Source organism: Tyto alba, unplaced genomic scaffold (genome assembly GCF_018691265.1).
Source record: "Tyto alba isolate M040663 unplaced genomic scaffold, T.alba_DEE_v4.0 Super-Scaffold_1000006, whole genome shotgun sequence".
In the NCBI taxonomy this organism is placed as follows: domain Eukaryota; kingdom Metazoa; phylum Chordata; class Aves; order Strigiformes; family Tytonidae; genus Tyto; species Tyto alba.
Genome location: NW_024881272.1, coordinates 16,996,166 through 17,014,366, shown reverse-complemented (window position 1 = coordinate 17,014,366; position 18,201 = coordinate 16,996,166). Strand labels below are relative to the sequence as shown.

The following is an 18,201-nucleotide window of genomic DNA, read 5'->3' as shown; positions in this document are numbered from 1 at the left end:
AGAGATATCTACACCTGCAACCATTGCTCCTGCAGCAGCTCAAAGAGCCGTAACAGCTGTGTAAAGAGGATCAAGACCATTTTTTATCTATTCCTTTTTTGGGAGCTTGTCTTGCCCTCCTGCCTGCCTATTCATGTTGCTGTGTTTCAGAGAGGCAAAAGGCAACAGTAGAGGCAGAACTGACAGTTTGTGAAATTGAGAGTTTAGCAGGTTTAACAAATAACATAAGGCCCCTTGACTTAAATCAGTGTCAATTAATCACTAGAAGCAGCCACTGCAAGCAGTTTAGACCAAGTAAAAGTCTAATCTCTTCTGGCTGATCACTTAATGAAATATAATTAATTTGTTGTGGCTCTTCACTGCAATACATAAACTTTCCTATATAAAACACTGAAAACATGTCTATTGCTTCTTTTCTTGTCAGATGAGTGTATTCTTTTAAACTCTGGGAGTTCAGCATCCTGTCTCTTGTACTGATACACCTTTTTCCCCTTTGAACATACCTGCTGAGTCTATCAGTGACTTTTGGGAATGTATTATTCATGGAAAAAAAAAAAAAAGTTTAAAACATAAGTAGTATATCATACTGAACTGTCTATCACCTCAGACGATTACAATTTCCCTTTAATGCCAGCTGGCTACATGACGGTAACCAAATCAGTGGAATCTACTGTCCATTTTAAATGCATGCTGCGCTGAGGTCCTGCCAGTGCCCTTGGCTGACCAGCTACCTCCGTCCTGACCACCGAGGAGGGAGCTGGCAGGGCGAGCCAGCAGCCAAGGTGCTTCCAGGGCCTCTTGAGCAGAGGATTCTGGCATGGCCACAACAACTGCTACAACTGCCCTGGCAAGATGGGCCTGGATGTGCCCCATGCACGGTAGTACCCAGCTGGCTGGGAGATCACACATGTGTCAGAATGTTGGCTGGATGGTATTAAAAGAAATAAATAATTTCATTAGATATTACATTTTTTTCTTTCTAGGTTTGTCTTATTCAGTATCCTTTTGTCATGTCATCTCTACCAAAACACAAAAACAAAACAAAAAAACCCAAACCCAAAACAGATGAGAAGCAGCATGTTGCAACAAGTACACAAAAGTGGTTTGCTTCCATCTTATTTGAAAGATTTATTACATGCTCCAGGTTAATCTGTTCAGAAACATTTTTCTAACAATGTAGAAAAATGTATGAAATATCTTCTTCCAGATTTATGTACTCCCTCTGTTTATAGTCTACATATTGTGTATATTACAGACTGGTGTGATAAAAACTCAAGAAATTTTCTGAGACTTGTGTGTTGGGTTTTTTTTCTTCTACCTGTAGGGAAGTCAAAGACACGACTAGATACCCATACCCAATACGTGCTCAGATGTGTCTGCAGCTTTAGATGCACACATATCTTTTCAAATCTGGTTCCATCACTTTACATACCTTATAATGCATTAGAGACATTTACATGCCTTAAATCTCTCTAGAGTTCTTTATTAGTCAGAGGAAAAAATACTGGAAAGTAGAACTATCCTATTGACAATTAAAAAAAAAAAAAAAAAAAAAAAAAAAGAAGAAATACCCTTGGCATTCCCAGAAGCCACCTCCACCATAGGTGAAAACAGACAGACAGAACGTGGCTTGGCAATGGAGTGAGGTCTAGGATTCAGCAGGGAAATCTCTGGAATTTTAACTCCGAGTATGCATCTCATAAGGTCCCTGCTAGAGAAGCACTTCATTGACTTACATGCATATTTCAGTGCTTTTCTAAATCAGAATTCCCTCAAAGGGCTATATGCTGAGCTATATTTCACTATTAAGTTTAGAATAACATCCAAATCATAAATAAAGACAAAATCCATTCCTGATGTGAACTGGGGTTATGTTAGAGATGAATTTGTCACAACTGACCTATTTGTTTTTTCACTCTTAAGGAAGGAAAATGCAGAGACTTCAAGAGCACTCCTTTGTCAACGTGCAACAACAGCACAACTTGTAAATACAGTTGCATGAGTCTCGCAATCTTATACTCAGGGCTTATTCTAGAAACCTCTTCCTCCCTACCCCCTGTCAACTGCAAAGAAAGTTTTGCTTGAGGAAGGAGCAAGACCCAGAAGTGCTGCTCTCTTCCCTAGTGTTGCAATATCCAATCTGAGTGTTACTATCAGCTTTTGGAAACTGACTGTATAGAAAACAAAGATGATGTTTGCATATTTTAATTCTAAGCATCTCTGCTGGGCATAAGGATGGAACCTAATAAGTTGCTTTGTTTCTGCCTCATGAATTAATTCAGCCTGCTAACTGATTTGGATAAAGCATTTTGATTCCAACTAATAAATTTGTTTTCTGGGCAGACAAAACAACTTCTGGAGGCAAAGTAACAAGTTTATTAGCTTGCCAGGAAAAATACTTTCATAATATCTATAAGGAATAAACTTTTTATTTTTTTAACCCACTTGTTCCACCCATGTCTTTTAAATCAATCAGATAAATTCACCGTGTTTTTCAATGCCCTGAATCCTGATAGCTCTGCACACTTGATAGGTAATTTAATCATCGCTGGTGTGGATGAACACAAGCTCAAATTAGCTTCTGAAAGGCTTAGTCGTCCTGTAGATAGCTCTGCCTTTCCACTTTTATGCAGGAACTGAGCTTCACCAACTGGTTAGCTAGAGGTGTCATTAAAAATTTACAGAAAGAAACAAAGGTGTGCTCCAGCATCTCTCCTTACCCTTTCTACTGTTACTCTGGCAGACAAAAGGTATGGAACCTGCTTCATGAATAATGAGTCATGTAATATGCATAATGCATTTTTAATGGCACGCAGTAATAACATTGAGAGAGATATTTCCAATCTTCAGAGTTGCACCACAGCCTCTCAGTAGCCTGTTCTGATTCTCCCCAGATAGATCTTTTCCTCCTCTTCATTTCAACTTCCCCACCTTAAAGCCATGCCTTTTTCCCCGAGGCAGCCACATTTCACTCAGAGCAGCAGCTGAGTTGGTGCTCCACGCAAGCGGGGCTGGTGAGGCACAGAGCACCCTCCAATCCAGCCACACACGGCCATTTCAAAGGGGTTTGGGCCTGAGCAACAGCTTAACACCAGTGCCCTGAAGTATACCAGTAAGTTACAAGACACACAGGGGGAAAGACACACTTAAACCAATAAAAACACTTGCCAAGTTTCTTCCCTTGAAGGTCTTCCCTTGCTTCCCAGGCTGTGTCCACGCTGTGGAGCCCTCCTGCCCTGCCAGCAGCTGCCTCCCCAGGCCGCGCAACCCCAGCCGGCGGGCCAGCACTAGACTCAAGCCACAGCAGCTGTCCTGTTTGAAAATAAGCGCTCTGCAGGGCAGGCACACATTGCTATCACAGTTTTAAAAGTAAATGCCAGCAACTGAGCCCACTTGGGGCCTGCTGGAGTAAGGCCTGCCTGACAGGAGGGAAGCCATGCCTAGCCGGAAAGGCCCTCCTGAGGGCCCACTGCCCACAGCCAGCACTCACTCCATCCACAACAGCAGCTTCCTTGTAAAATCAATATCAAGCATCACCCCAGAGACAGCCCCAAGCCTACCTGTGCCACCGGCTGGGCCAATCCTTAGAGCCTCCCCTGGTCTGGTCTGGGCAGGGCCCAGGGCACCACCAGGCCTTCCCCATTACCACTTAATCTCCTGCACTAACCTTCTGCATTAATTAACCCAGCATAACGGGCCTGATATGGTATTCAGAGCACCTGGTACTTCCTGGGGTCCCTATGCTGCAGCCTCTCACCCTGACCACGGTGGCTGCGTGCCACATTTCTGTTTAATAAAAGCCCCATCTGTGAAGCCTTGATGTGAGCAACTGTGTGTGGAAGAGCTGCCCCTACCCAAAGGGCATGTGCTGGGTTAGCCCTGCAGAGATGCACTCCAGCCACAGCCTGCAAGGGCAGCCCTGTGGGGAAGGGGCTGCAGCTGAAGTTTTCAGAGGTGGCCAAAAGCAGAAGCATGGAGGGACCATGGCAGGTGGAGTGTCATGGCCCTCAGGCCAGCCCAGCCCGGTAGAGAGGGCCTCTGCTCACTGGTTTTATTCAGAATCAAAGTACAAAGCCAGAAACACGAGTATATATCCATGTGGGCACACAAGGTTCTGTGTACATGTAAAAGCCCAGGCTGCCATGCTGTGCTCTGCTGGGAAAGAGCAAGAGACACCTCCATCATCCTCCTGCTTCTCTTTTGTATGGGCTGCGGCTGCCAGATGGAGCAAGCCCTGCTGACAAGGCAGACAGGCAAAAGGCAATTCTGTGAGTCCCAACAGGCTTAAGTATAAATGACGCACCTGCTGCTCAGGTGTCCCTGCAAGCTCCCAGGCACAGACATTTAATCTTGTGGGGGGACATTACAAGTTCCTCCTAGGCTAAGCAGGGACTTCTGGCAGGGTACATTTCCAAAGCAGACACTTAAAACTGCTGTTTCCTCTCTAAACCCTTTTATGGTGATAGTCCCAGTCTTCAAAAGTGTGAAGTGTTTAACTGAAATCAGTGGGAGTTGGACAAATAAATATGGCAGTGGTGTTCTCTAATCACCAGAGCCCTTGTGCAAATTCCACTGTGCCTACTTTCCCTCCTTCAATGCCATATCCCTGAACATCACTGTTGTATATTGTTGTAACAGCTGACGTTCACAAATGTGCTGAGGTTACGTATTAAATGAAAATCACTCTGGACCATCCTCAATACTTTATTAACTTAAAACATTCTTCCAATAAATATGTACCAATAAACGTAAGACACTCCATAAAATCAAAATAAGGACATTTACAAACCTGTCAACAAAGTAAAAACAGCATTTTTTTAACTGAGGTACATGCAGGGTCATTTAAGGCAAATTCAGTCAATTATACTTTTATAATGATTCCTGCCCACCTCAGGTTAGTTTCCCTTTAAAAATTAAAAAACAAACCCAAATATACAAATGATGCTATTGAGTAGCTATTTTCCAGTTATTAGAACAAGCCCAGAGTGCGGAAGCCAGTAATGGTTCTGCACAGAGCCTCCCCAGTGCTCCTGCCCTCCTCAGTCAGGATCACTTGTTGGATCCGTTTCTCCTTAAAAGGCTGTGCTTTGGCTTTTCCACTTGTCTTTCACAAGCTTCCTTCTCCCTAGTGGATGTAGCAAGAAGTAACCCCCCATGACTCAAACACACATGCACGCAGCCAGGCCTTGCACAGAGAGGGAGGATAAAAGGGCCTCTCTATAACTGTTAATGCAGCTCCCGATTTGCACCAGAACAAGTGAGAGTAGGATCAGGTCCAAGCTGGCACCTTTGCTTAAAAACCAAGACATCACACTGCACAGTTCAGTCCTGATCCTCCAGGTTTTCCTGACAGGAAACAATATTCAGCATGAAGCTATTCAGCACTGAAGCTCAACCTAGGCAAGCGCTCCCTACGCCACATGCTGATGGCTCTGTCATTACCATGTAAACACTGTTAAACCCATGTTTCCTTGCAAAGTGATTCAAGCTACTGAAAAATTCAGGGGGTTCATCTTGGCCATGGGAGAAATATTTTCCAGCTTACAGATATTGGGTAGCTTATCCATCTTTAGAGTATCAGGCTTCATATCTAAAAGGCTTATTTTCCAGTGTTATTTCAGAAACAGAGAGGGGAAGAGAAAGAGAGAAACCCTGGCCTTTAATTTCCGCTTTCACAGTCATTCAGGTTGAGTTGTCAACGCATGGCCCTGTCCTCTTTCCTCTCCGAGCTCCTGGTCAGAAAGGTAATGCCAGTGTCTGTGCTCAGGACGGGGCTTGAGTCTAGCGGGGAAGCCAAGGGAGTCTGTTCTCATAGTGTTGTAGGTGCTCTCCGTATTGCAGTTGGGACTCATTTCAAGCCGTGCTGTGTCTCCCGGTGTCTCCGTAAATCCACCTTTCGTTGGAAGCCTTTGCCACACAGATCACAGCCAAAGGGCTTGAAGCCTGTGTGCTTCCGACTGTGGGTGATGAGGTTGGAGCTCTGACTAAAGGCTTTTCCACACACCTGGCACTTGTGAGGCTTCTCACCTGCAAGCAGAAAGCAGGGGAGAGAGAGAGAGACAGAGGATGTAAGAGGCAACATGCTGCTTATGCAGGACCAGAGCAAACAGGAAATGCACACTGGGCCTCAAAGCTAATCAAAAGGATTCCTGTGTGATTACCAAAGAAGTCATTCTTATAGAAAACATGCAATTGGGAGTCCTGAAGCATTAGCTGAGCCTGAACTGAAGCTGAGCAGGCCTCAACTTGGCTGCATCTCCATCTGCCCAGTAGAGTCCTGGGAGCAGCCTGAAGCACAGAGTGCTCTCAGGGCATGGGCTCTGTGTGATTTAAATTGGCTTTGTGTCCTAGAAACATGAGGAACTCCTGGGAAGGCCCCCAGGTCATTCTGAATGCCTGACATTGATTATTATAGCATCAGCATGGGGGCAGGTGGAACAGATAGATAAAGGTTGTTAAGCCAAACCCAGTGAGCTGGGGTCTGTCCCAAAGGGAGGTATAAAGGCCTTTAAGTGAACCCTGAAGGGCAGGGTTCATCCAGAGACCTGTTCATCTCTCCATTCCCCACACTGAAATGCTAGCAGTCACCCTGAGACAGCCCTGAAGTTCTCCTGCAGGCAAATAACAAAAATGGGAATAAATCCAGCCCCCGGAACTTCTCCTATGGAGATGTCAGTGTCAAAACTCCACTGGCCTCCGTGGGATCAGGATCTCAATCCATTTTCATAGTGTTTATTATCAAATAACGGGTAAAAGGGAACCCAACCACAAAAACCAAGCCTGATTTTCAGAGTGGCTTTGCACCTGCAGAGCCCACTGACTTCAGCTGGAGCAACAAATTCTTTGCATGTTTGCAGATCAGATTCTTAGAAACATAAAATAATACAAAATGTGCTGCAGGTTCAGTTCACAAGTGTACACTGCATATGAAAGGGATGCCTGATTCAGTTAAGGACATGGGTTTACATTAGCAATGTAAAAGCCCGGGCTTTTAAATTGTGAGTTTCTGATCTCACAACAAAATAATGGTTTTGACTGATTCAGAATTTGGCTGAAATTCTACTTAATCAAGCCTCATTTGAAAAAGTTACTATGGAAATACTTCTTGTATTACTTCCTAAATAGTTAATTTTCATCCAGCAAACGAGTGAAGATTCTTTGTAAGTAACGCTTATTGTTCACTGCTTGTGATCTAGAAAAGTCACAACCAAGCAGTGCTACATATAATGCCATCTTTCTACATACTTGCCATTTTCAGGCTTCACCCTTGTTATCTGCTAGTGGTCGCTATCAGGAAACAGGATTTTGGTCATCTGAACCTTGGGTTTGGCCAGTACAGCTGTTATTTCATGTCTACAAATGCTTCTGTATCTCACACATCATTCATTTCCCTCTACTTTAAGTGAATGGTGCGGGTCTGAGAGGCAAAATTTTCTTTTAAAGATTTCTGATAAACCTGCCTTCTCACTGAATGATATTTTAAAAACATTTTCCTCTGGTGATTCACCTACACTTTATTAGTTTCCATGTTTATTACTAACAGTGAAACTTGAGAACTCTGCACCTCTCCTTCCATTCTGTATCAAACTGCAGCCATTTCTCTGAAAGTCCGGGTGGAAGTGCAGACAATCTCTGAACAAATATTTAGACTAAGAGTTGGACCCTAGGTCCTCCAGTTTAGTGTTTGATCTAGAGGAGGAGACTCCTCTTGTTCCTACTGTAAATTGGTAGATCCTGCAAAAAGAAATGCTGCAGTCAAAATCACCTGTCATTTTCCAGGGAACTCAGATGTAAATCAGGGCTACATGAATATAATACTCTACAAATCATCTTACACAAAAGCCCTTTGAATAAACAGTAGTGGATCCTCTTAAGGGAACACTGATTGGATTGTGAGGATTTGGGTTATTTTGCAGCTGCTGTTCATGAAACCACATTTAAATCACCCTCCTTTGCATGAGTACAGCTCAGAGAGCATGAACAGCAACAGGGCAGTGAGAAGCACGGAGAGGTCCATGTACTGTCCCAGCTGAGATGGAATGGACTGCTGTAGCATGATCTCTTCAAAGATCTGCCCTCACAGTTGGGGCTGAACACCAACAGCTGCGAGGCTGACCTGTGTGAATGAAGGTGTGTTTCTTCATATCAGATTTCTGGTGGAACCGCTTCCCACAGTACTGGCATGGATAGGGCCGGGTGTCCGAGTGGATGAGCAGGTGGGTGGACAGAGTCGAAGATCTCTTAAAACTCTTGCCACAAATCTTACAATCAAAGCTGCGTTCCTGTAGAGAGAGGAGCCCAAACACACACACATTACACCACACCAACAAACCATCAGGCAGCACATCAGTGTTGCCCCTTCTGCCTTAGCAAGTGCTTCTACTTCTCCAGAGAGCTGGACTGACCTGCGGAGATGCTAACAGTGGCATCATAGCACTACGTAATAAAAAAGATAATGCACCCCCTCCCAGTGCTCTGCACTGCTCCTCACAAAAATGTAATTGAACAGCTCTTCCTGCTGGCAGGAATGGCCAGGTGGGAGCAGACCGACTGACCAGGCAGAGTCCACCTGCACATTTCAACAGGGGCCAAGACATGATCACTCCACTGGGAAGCCCAACAGCTGCAGCACTGTTCGGAGGCTGCCTCTCCACTGTACACAGGAAAGTGGGTGCTGAGGTCTGATTGGCTCTCCTGGGAAATCTCTGTGGCAGGCTGACTTCTGCTGGCAGGGTAACAACTAACTGCTTATTTGTGGGTCCATTAAAATTCAAGTGAAAGGTACCTAGAGCACCTGGGGAAAACAGGTTTTTGGCTTACTCCTTTAATGTACCAAAATAGGTGCATTAAGACTTTGCTGTCTCTCTATTCTCCCTCACACACTCCTCTCCACTACCTTCTTCCACCATAAATCATCTCTTCTTTCCATCCTTTAACTACCAACGCACCTTCCTCTTCCTGCTGTGCTTTCATACAATCACCCTACTTTATATGGCTTCTAATACACTCTCTCTGAAATGTTGTCCCCTCCATGGACACAATATGCAGTGCTGCTCTTTTCATCATAATTTAATGGGCGATATTTCCCCTCATTGTGTGCTCTGCTGTTGCACACTCATGAAATTGTAAATAAAACAGTTAGCAAAAAACATTGCTGTAACTTTATCCTCCAAAAGCCACTCCGAAGAAGGAAGATTTGCCAGGTCAAGTGGGTGGGTGACGGGGAAATATGGCACAATATCAGCAGGTGGAAAATGTTACAAGTCCTCCTACCAAACATAACTACCATATTCTTTTGGTGTGTGACTCAGAGTGTGTCGAGACGGATGAAGTCTGTGCTCTATACCTGACTGGTCGTTCAGATGTTCCCGGCACAGACACAATGACTACGAACAAGGGAAGGCTCACTTCTTTGGGGGAGGGGAGGAGAAAGAATGAGGAGTGCTGCATCGAAAGAAAGCACCGTGAGTTGCTTTCGCTGTTAAAAAAAGTCCGCATACGCATTACAATTTCCAGCTCCGAGAGTGAAAATTTATTATTTATTATCTGTTACTTCTGGAGTGCCAAAAGTGCCCATTGCTTAATACAGAAGCACGCAAGTCTGGGGAATGGAAACAAAGCCTGTGTTCTTTCATTTGTTGATTTGCTCCTTTGCTCACTAGCTACCCACCCTTTCCTCTGCCTGCCACCATATTCTTCACACACAACTGCTCACTGCAGCCCTACCATGTTCTCCTCCTCTCCTCAGTTTGGATGCCCACCTACTGCCTTGTGATTGCTTTCATGGCCTCCCCAGAGCCAGCTGAAGCAAGCAGCTGGCCCCGGCCCTCGGACCTTCATCCTGGCAGTCCGCCCCACTCTCACCTGCGAGTGCACGGCCTTGTGCTGCTCCAGGCTGACTGCATGGCCGAAGGTCTTGCCACACATGTCACAGGCAAAGGGCCTCGTGCCACTGTGTGAGCGGCGCACATGCACCTCAAGGCCATGTGGTGTGGAGAAGACCTGAGGGGAGAGAGCACACAGGGTCAAGGCTTGCCAGGGAGAAAGGGCTGGGGAAGAGTCACAACCAGTGTGGGAGGAAGGGATCCCTACCTTGCTGCACTTGACACACTTGTAAGAGCCAGTGCTGATGAGCAATGGGCGGCACAAGAGGTCCGACTCCACTTTGATGCCACCTGGCCCCTTCTCTTGCTGCAGCCCAGGCTGCGTCTCGGCATAGAGTCCAGGTGCTGCTGCCGGTGGCCGCTCAAACAGCCCCGGGCCTGGGGAGCCGAAGTCACCATAAAGCCCCAGGGAAGAGCTACACTCTGCACCGTAGAGGGCAGGCTCGGAGCCTCGCTCGCAGAAGAGCCCCAGGGCTGAGGTTCGCTCCAGCGGCGGGCAGGGCCTGTAGCTTTGCACAAGGTGCCTCAGCTCGGAGCCACCCAGGCTGTTCCACATGTACGGTTTGAAGGGCACCGAGAAGGGGGGTGCTTCATCTAGGGATGGACACACAGATCGCTCCGAGGCTGCAGAAACACAAGGGCATGGGAATTAGTGCGCTCCACAATCCAGCCACTACCACGGGGCAGAATCATTTCAGCACTCAATTGTTGCCCAGAGCCAGACCCCTGCACTGCACATTAAGGCTGCCCTTTCATCTCTAATGGAAGGATATGTTACACTGCACAGGAGGGTCTGTGCATCCAGTACTACCTACTCACCTGTTGTCCCAGACAAATTACTTAAAGCAGTCACCAATTTTGTCTGTCTCCAACTCTGGGTGCCCAGGTGTGTACACACTGATCTAACTGCTGAGACACTAAACGACTCCATCTGCAACTTCCTTTGGTTTTATCTGCAGCTCCTCAGAAAAGTGTATCTACTATGTCTCAAGATGGGCATCAAAGCTGACAGTCCACATGTTTAAGCTCTGATGTAGATCCCACACATCCATATACCAAATATGACATTGAAGAGGTGCCAGAAGGAGCAAGTGTGCCAAGATTTACCTGTTCAACAAAACTAAAAGCTGCTTGTTAAACAATTTAATACCCAAATCTAGTCTCTCAACTTCATGTCACAACTGTTCGTAACTGCACTACGGTATAATTGAAATAAAGAACAGCTCCTGAGGTGCTTGAATGTCATGCCTCACTTTTTCAGAAAAAAAATAACTAAAATCAGTCCTCATCTGAAATAAAATCATGGTTGTTTCAGATTTCTCTGAGTTTCTCCAAGTAAAGAAACTGAGTTCACCCAAAACATAGAGCTTCACAAAATAATCGGTATAGGTCACATTAAAAATTGAAGACACAAAAATATTTTCCCAGCAGTCATAATCAAAGCGGTCTTCCACCAGGACAAGCTCAGATGGCTTCAGCTGGCTCTAACAGGCTCACCTTTGGCAACGGCATCTGACCAAGGCAGTGGGCACCACGAGGTTAATCACACTTGCAGAGTCTGATGCAATGGCAGGAACACAGCCTTTGAGATCAGTGTCTAACGGCACAAATGCTCAGGGAGCCTCGCATAGATGAAAGCACAGTTGGGCAGGTAACATGAGGCACCAGGTCCCAACTGTGACTGCCAGAGAAGCTGATTAATGCCCAAGGTGCTCTGCTTTCACTCTTCATCACAACAGGCACTGGGAGAGTCAAATGTCTTCACTGGACAGATGTTTTAGTGAACCAAGGAAAAGAAGAACTTATTAACTGCTGAAGTGCTGATGCCAATAGAGATATTGGCATCCCTTACAACTTGGGCTTTCAGAATAACCTCCCTTACCCAAAAACTTGTCCACCCACAACTGAATGCTCTCTTGCTTTTTCTCATTCCTGTCAGCTTCACAGCTCCCATGGCTTTCTCAACCTTCTGCAAACCAAGATAACCAGAGGTGGGCTAGGGAAGGAAGGCATGATGTGTTAGGCTATCCATTTGGATAGGCAGATGGTCACTGAGGGTTACAGAAGGGAACGGGAAATGAGGTGAAAATTGAGCTTTGAATGACTTGATTGTTCCCTATCTTTTACATAATTTCAGATGTTAACAGTCTCAAATTCTTCCACTGAAATTAGCAGTCTTTTGGTTGGAAATATATGCGCACATACCAACTGGGACATCTGAACACAGCGATGAAATCAAATTAGCTGACATGGTGCTGAGCATGATTTTTCCTGTTCTGCACTGACTGCAAAGTTGTGGTCAGCGTCACATCATCTATCTTGTGTCTTTGCAACCAGTTTCAGTGTTGCCATGTCTCACGATTTTATCGCAAGATTCAAAACTATCTTAAAGCCCCAGCTCTTGAAACTGCATGATTTCATCAGGCCCTCAGCTTTCCTTTTGTTTGCTTGTTCTTGTTTTAACTTTTTTTCCTCTTAAAGTCGACTTCTAGCCCAGACTGTAAAGAAAAGCACGAAAACGTAAACGCTCAATATTTCAGTGCTAGAACTGAATATCCATAAGGTATAACTTACAATCTTGATTTCTAAGCCAGTCCGTTAGTGAGAGGAGAGGGAAGGCTGACCTGATTTTTGAGCCCTTGGAATTGGCGACACGGGACACAGTAAACACTGCACCACAGATCAGTTTGCGTGCAATGTTCCTTCCATCACCTCATATGCTTTGGAGACCTCTCAAGCACAAGTGCAGGGGAGCCACTCACCCTATACTTCTCAGGGGCAAGCTCAAGCCATCCAAGCCCTGTACCCAGTGTCAAGGCGACCTGCAAACCCTGCTCTGCCACACTGCAGGGCACTCTCTGTCTGCCGCTCCTCCTTTCCACAGCATCTAGGCCTCGAAGGGGTGAGCAGGGAGGGAGAGACAGATTCTCCCTCCTCTTCCTAGCAATTATGTGTAGCCTTTCTATAGACCACTTCTAGGAGAAAAAAACACAAATGCTTTTTTTTTGAAGGTAAAGCAAACACAATCTGAAACGGTCGGGTACAGATTGATATACACAGCAAAGATTCAGGTGTCTTCCCCACAGACCACAAAACAACATGCTCTCTGTAGAACTCTATTAAACCCAGTAAAAGCCTCTCTCCAAGACTGCAGCATCAACAGGCTCATCAGGAGATACTAATATACTGCTGCACTGAGCTATCAGGCACCTTCTGTCTATACAAATGCATGTGATTACAGACACACATAGAAAGTGAGGTTAAATAACCAAGTGATTTGCACTGATGGAGTTAGCAACAGCAAGGTATTAGTGTTAACAGGTATTGTGTCCGTGCATGCCCACCTGGATCGGCAGCACAGCACTCAAAGACAAACCTGGAACTTGGCTTTCACTGCGTACTGAAGTGCAACCTGCACCTACCTTCACTTCTAGGGATAAGGGGCAATAGTACTACTCACCACACCTGCCCTGAGCATGATTTAGACACATAATTTCTCATCTGCCCTGCCTGTCAAAGCACAGAAACTGTGCCCCACCCAGACAAACACAATCATAGAAATCCAGTCTCTCACCAGTGCATCTTGCAGAAGTGACCTAGGCACAAATTCCAGCTCCACGCTGAATCTGACAAAGCAGCTGGAAGGCAGAGGTCTTGGGGGGAGCTGTGGGAGGAAACCTGACCACCTAATGCTGCTGCCACTGCCTTCATCATTAACATAACGGCACCTCTCTCTATGCACCGAGGTTCATTTAATAAAGCTCTTTCCTTACACTACTTGGAGTCTCTTACCTTCCTGTTCCTCCTGTGAATGGGATCAGACGGTCCCAGGACCACCCTTTCCCCCACCTGAAAATCTTTATCTGAGGAGGTCCCCCTCATTTTGCAAAGATGTCTTCCCTGGGTAGCTGAATAGTAGGCTGGGAGCTAACGAATCCCACAGCAAGGGAAGAAATGAGTGGGGAGGAGGGAAAGGCAGGGCAGCCCTGGTAAATACTGGCTCCATTTTATATCTTTTAGACAACTCGCAAAAATGGTCTGTTTCCCATGCAGAAATGGTAATTGTTTGGGGAAGGAGGAGCAGGACAAATTTGATAGAATGAAAATTACACACATTGCTACACCTTGTGCAGAAATATTAGCAAAGGAGAGACTGCTGCATTGCTGCATTTGGTCTGGTCTGTCATTTGCACAGACTGAAACTGTCGTGCTGGCTGTGATGATACTGGACAGCATTTTGAATGTCCCCTCAAATGGCTTTAGGACTCTTTAAGGGGGAGGCTTTCAAAATGCAAACACACATCATTACAATCAGCCGTTGATATGCAAGGACATTGTAAAGACGAAGTGGGGAAATCGGTGGGGAAACAGGACTAGGTATTTGTTTGCGGGTGTCCGCTGACAGTCGGTAAAGCTGAAACAATTTTTCCTTCACTAAGACAGAAATTGTTGTGTGTTTTTTTTTTTCCAGCTGTCACTTTTTAACCGAGGCAATAAAAAGTGGGTTTTATATATATGTATTTTTGTTATAAAATGACACCATTGTATTTTTAACGAGATAAGTATTCGCGTCAGGCTGGGGACAGCATCTCCCACTGCTCCAACCACATCAAAGACAGGACGAGAGAGCTAGAGACAGGCACTGCAGCCATAAGTGTGAGTTTCCTGGATTTGGGGTGTTTAAATCTGACCGTCATTATTTTCCTCTGTTTTTTACGAATGTGTTTTTAGAAAAAAAAAAATAAACAAAACAAAACAAAAAAAGAGAGAGAAGTGGGGGAGGGAAGGAGGGAGAGATCCTTTTTATAGGCAAGAGGCAAGAAATAACCTGAAAGGGAGTTAGGGAAAATGTCTAGGAGGTAGTACAAAACACAGAGTCAATGCTGTTTACTACAGGTATATAGACAACCTAGTAGAAATTTTCACTGTCTTAAAAAAAATCTAAAGTCCGGGTAGCAGGACCCTGTAGGAAAATGCTGGGACCTTTAAAACATCACTGTCTTACCTCTAGCAATTAATCAGAAACCAAAAAAATCAATGCCCAATGGCATCACAATTTTCCTGCAGCCTTTCACCCGCTGCTCCCTCGGCACTGAGAGACGGGCTTGAAAAGCAACCCGAAAGAGATAACCCGAAAAAGCATGCAGTGGGAAAAGGCAAATCTGTCCCTTCCACTCGTTTTCGATAGCAGCGCCCAGCCATGAGACATAGCCCCACGGCCACAACACAGACACGCAGCCCGACCCTCGCCGAGTGCCGCTCGCCCCTGTCCTACCTGGCGAGACGGAGGGCGAAGGAGGTCTCCAGAAATCCTCAAACTCGGACACCCTGTCACAGACGCTGCCCTCGCAGCTGGGCGCTGACTCGGAGGTGCCATCGGCAGCCTCGGTAAGGTGGGATTCCGGGGAGAAGCGCCCCTGGGAAGGCTCCGGATCGGGCAGGACGGTGCGGCACAGCCCCGTGTCCTCGGGGATCTTGCCGTCTGCAAGGCAAAGCGGGCGAGGGGCGCTCCTCAGTGTGGGTCCGCCGGGGGAGCCAGCCACCTCCCGCCGCGGCCCAGCTCCCACCAAGTTTTGCTGTCGGACTCTCTTCAAGCCCGCGTCAGCCCCTCCGGCGTCCCGCGGGGGTGCGGTGCCGGGGGGCTGCACAGCCAGCGGCCAGTGCCGGTGCCGCCGGCTGCGGGGCAATGCGGGGCGGGCGGGCTGTGGCCGCCGCCAGCCAGGCGGGCACCGAGGGTCTCCTACCTGCACAGATCTGCGCTAGCACCGTCTCCAGCCGCAGGCTGTAGTCCTCGTCGGCGGAGCGGGGCTGGTGGTAGCTGTGCGCTTTCTTGCTCTTCACTAGGAAGGACCTCGGCATGGTGGGGTGCTGCCACGGCCGGCGCGGCCGCCCTCCCTTCTCCAAGCGCCGGGCACGGCGGCGGCGGCGAGCGTCACCCCTGAGTCTCCCACGGGGCGGCGGCGGGGAGGCGACCTGCGGGGAGGCGCCGAGCCCGCCGGTGAGGGCCCGGGGCGCCGGCCGGGAGGGGCCGGTCGCCGGGGGCGGCGCGCCAGGTGGCGGCGCGCAGGTGGCTCTGGCCGCTGCCCCCGGCCCCGCTCGCCTCGCCCCCCCCTCCGCCCCCCTTTCCCTTCCCTTCCCGGAGCGCGGCGACTCAGCTCCCCGCCACCCCCCGGCCAACGCTGCCCCACAGCCCCCCGTTGCCCCTGGGGCCGTCCCGAGCAACGCTCCGGCGGCCTGGCGGCGAGCGGTGCCCGGCCCGTCGGCGGACGGATGCCGGCGCGACGGCGGCTACCGGATCGCGGGGAACAGGCAGCGGCCGGGCACCGTCCGTCGGACGACCGGGGACTGAGGGAGCGGGGGGAAGGGAGGGGAGCGGTCAGGTGCACCTCCGTCCCTCCATGGCCGCGCTGGGCAGAGTGGGCGCACCGCGCCTCCATGTTTGCGTCCGCGCGAAAGCGGCGCCAACAAAACGCACCCTCGCAATGGCTGTGTCGGTCACCGCCACCCAGAGCGGGCTGGACGGCGTGGGGCTGCTGCCGGGAGCGTCGTTACAAACCCGACAGCTTAAACCCGACGCCTGAGAGGCTGTTGCTGTCGGAGGGCCTGATTCACCCATCCAGCGCCAACCACGATAACGCGAAAACGAATAAAACGGCATCTCTGCTGCAGCCCGCAGCTGCAAGGTGCCGCGGCACCAGCAGCTGCGGGTAGCGAAAGCCGGGGCGGGGAGAGAGACGGGGTGGGAAACCTCCTGGGGGGGGGCCCTGCAGGGAGCCAGGGGACCGAGGGGGAGAGGCACCGGTTTAACGAGAGCGGTCCCGCGCCTGCTCCCGGGGAGAAGGCGGGAGAGTTTCACTCGAACCCGTCCAGCGCCGGGCCGCCTCTACCGTTACACTTCCCACTTTGCAAAAACCGACGTTTGTTTGGTACTTTTGGGGGACTTCAGGGGGCTCGGATGTGGGTTTCTTTCCCCCCTTCCCTCAGTGGCCTCAAGTTCGCGAACGGGGAAAGGAGGGAAGGGGCCCGGCCCCGCCCGGAGCGGAGCCCCCCGGCGTGGGCGCGGCAGCTGCCCCGCAGGTGGCGACCCCGGCTGCGCGACGCGGCGAAGCCCCGGCCCCTCGGCGCCCGGCGGGGCAGGGCCGCTCTGGGCCGCCGAGGAGGCACCGCCCCCGGGCACGGCGCCGAGCGGGCGGGCGGGTGGGAGCGGTGCTCCTCGGGCCCACCTGCGCTGCGGTCCATCCTTGAGCGGGGGCTGGCAGCCTGCGCAGAGGGGGCGAGAAATCAAAGCGGCCCGCTAATGCGTCGCCCTCCCCGACAGCAACGGCAGCCGCCGCCGTTGGAGGGGCTCCGGGCGCCGCTTCTGCCGCGTGTTTTCGTCCCGGCGCGGCGCTTTTCCCTCCAAAAGCCGCGGAGGCGCCGCCGGCCTCCCCCCCCCGCCCCGCCCCGCCGGCCAAGGCCGGAGCCCGCCGGGCGGCGGCCGGGCCCGTGGGAAGGCGCGTCGCGCAGCCCACCTGCCCGTCGCTCCGCCGCCGGCCCCGGCCCCGCGCCCTCCCGCCGGCCGTTGGCGGCACGCGGGGCCCGCGCCCTCCAGGGGTCGCCGCTGTGGGGGCGCGAGGCCGGCGCCTCCCCCAGCCGCCACGCCACGCACGGCTGGGGCCGGTGCCACCCGGGCCCGCCCGCCGGCAGCTGCCCACGCGAGGCGAGAAAAGCAAGAGCGCTTACCCATTTAGAGGGGCGAAGGAAGCTGGGCTGCAGACGGGGTTTGCGCCACAGCCGGCTAGTTTGGGTGTCTTTAAATTTAGCCACCCTTTAAGGAGCAATGGTGCTTGAGTTGGCTTTTCTTTTTTTTTCTTTTCTGTCTCTCTCAACTCCTTTAGAGCTCGGCCCCCTAAACCACAAATTCCACTTCCTGAGCGTTAGGAGCTTCTGCAACAACAACAAAAAAAAAAAAAGCTTTTAAAAAAAAAAAAAAAGCCAAAGCCTCACAGATGAGACACTGTTCCCCCTCTCCTCTTTCTCTCTTTTTTCCTCAAATTAAAATGTCTTACCGTATTCCACCTCACAGGGCTCGCAGAAGCGACATCAAAGTGTCATTCTGGAATCGGGCGTTTAATTTCTCTCAGGGTTCTGCTCTAGAAATTACACACATCTATCTGAACTATTCTTGGATCCCCTTCAACTTCCGCAACGAGAACAAGTCACAGATTCACAACACAGATTGACTCAAGGCGGGCAGCGGCGGAGGGCAGGGGACGGAGGCGCCGGCCCCGCGCAGCATCCCGGCCCCGGCCCCGGCCCCGGCCCCGGCCCCGGCCCC

The 18,201-nt window shown here is 49.6% G+C and overlaps 1 protein-coding gene across 1 annotated transcript; it reads right to left on the bottom strand.

The window, feature by feature from the left end:
• Positions 1-4,703: 4,703 nt before the first annotated feature.
• On the bottom strand, positions 4,704-17,998 carry GFI1 (growth factor independent 1 transcriptional repressor). Its single transcript, XM_042807393.1, has 8 exons — positions 17,933-17,998; positions 17,607-17,810; positions 15,629-15,857; positions 15,160-15,366; positions 10,093-10,508; positions 9,865-10,002; positions 8,117-8,282; positions 4,704-6,027 (listed from the first exon to the last, which is right to left on the bottom strand). The coding sequence occupies exons 3-8, from the start codon at positions 15,741-15,743 to the stop codon at positions 5,849-5,851; spliced, it is 1,221 nt and encodes a 406-aa protein (XP_042663327.1). The 5' UTR covers positions 15,744-15,857; positions 17,607-17,810; positions 17,933-17,998; the 3' UTR covers positions 4,704-5,848.
• Positions 17,999-18,201: the final 203 nt, after the last annotated feature.

What these genes read in the sequence shown, in the direction of transcription:
- GFI1 (XM_042807393.1), bottom strand. Translation starts at nt 15,743, where the DNA reads ATGCCGAGGTCCTTCCTAGTGAAGAGCAAGAAAGCGCACAGCTACCAC. An exon ending in GCTAGCGCAGATCTGTGCAG is followed by an intron (nt 15,367 to 15,628) that starts GTAGGAGACCCT and finishes TTTGCCTTGCAG; the next exon opens with ACGGCAAGATCCCCGAGGAC. An exon ending in ACACACCTTCATTCACACAG is followed by an intron (nt 6,028 to 8,116) that starts GTCAGCCTCGCA and finishes TTCTGCTTGCAG; the next exon opens with GTGAGAAGCCTCACAAGTGC.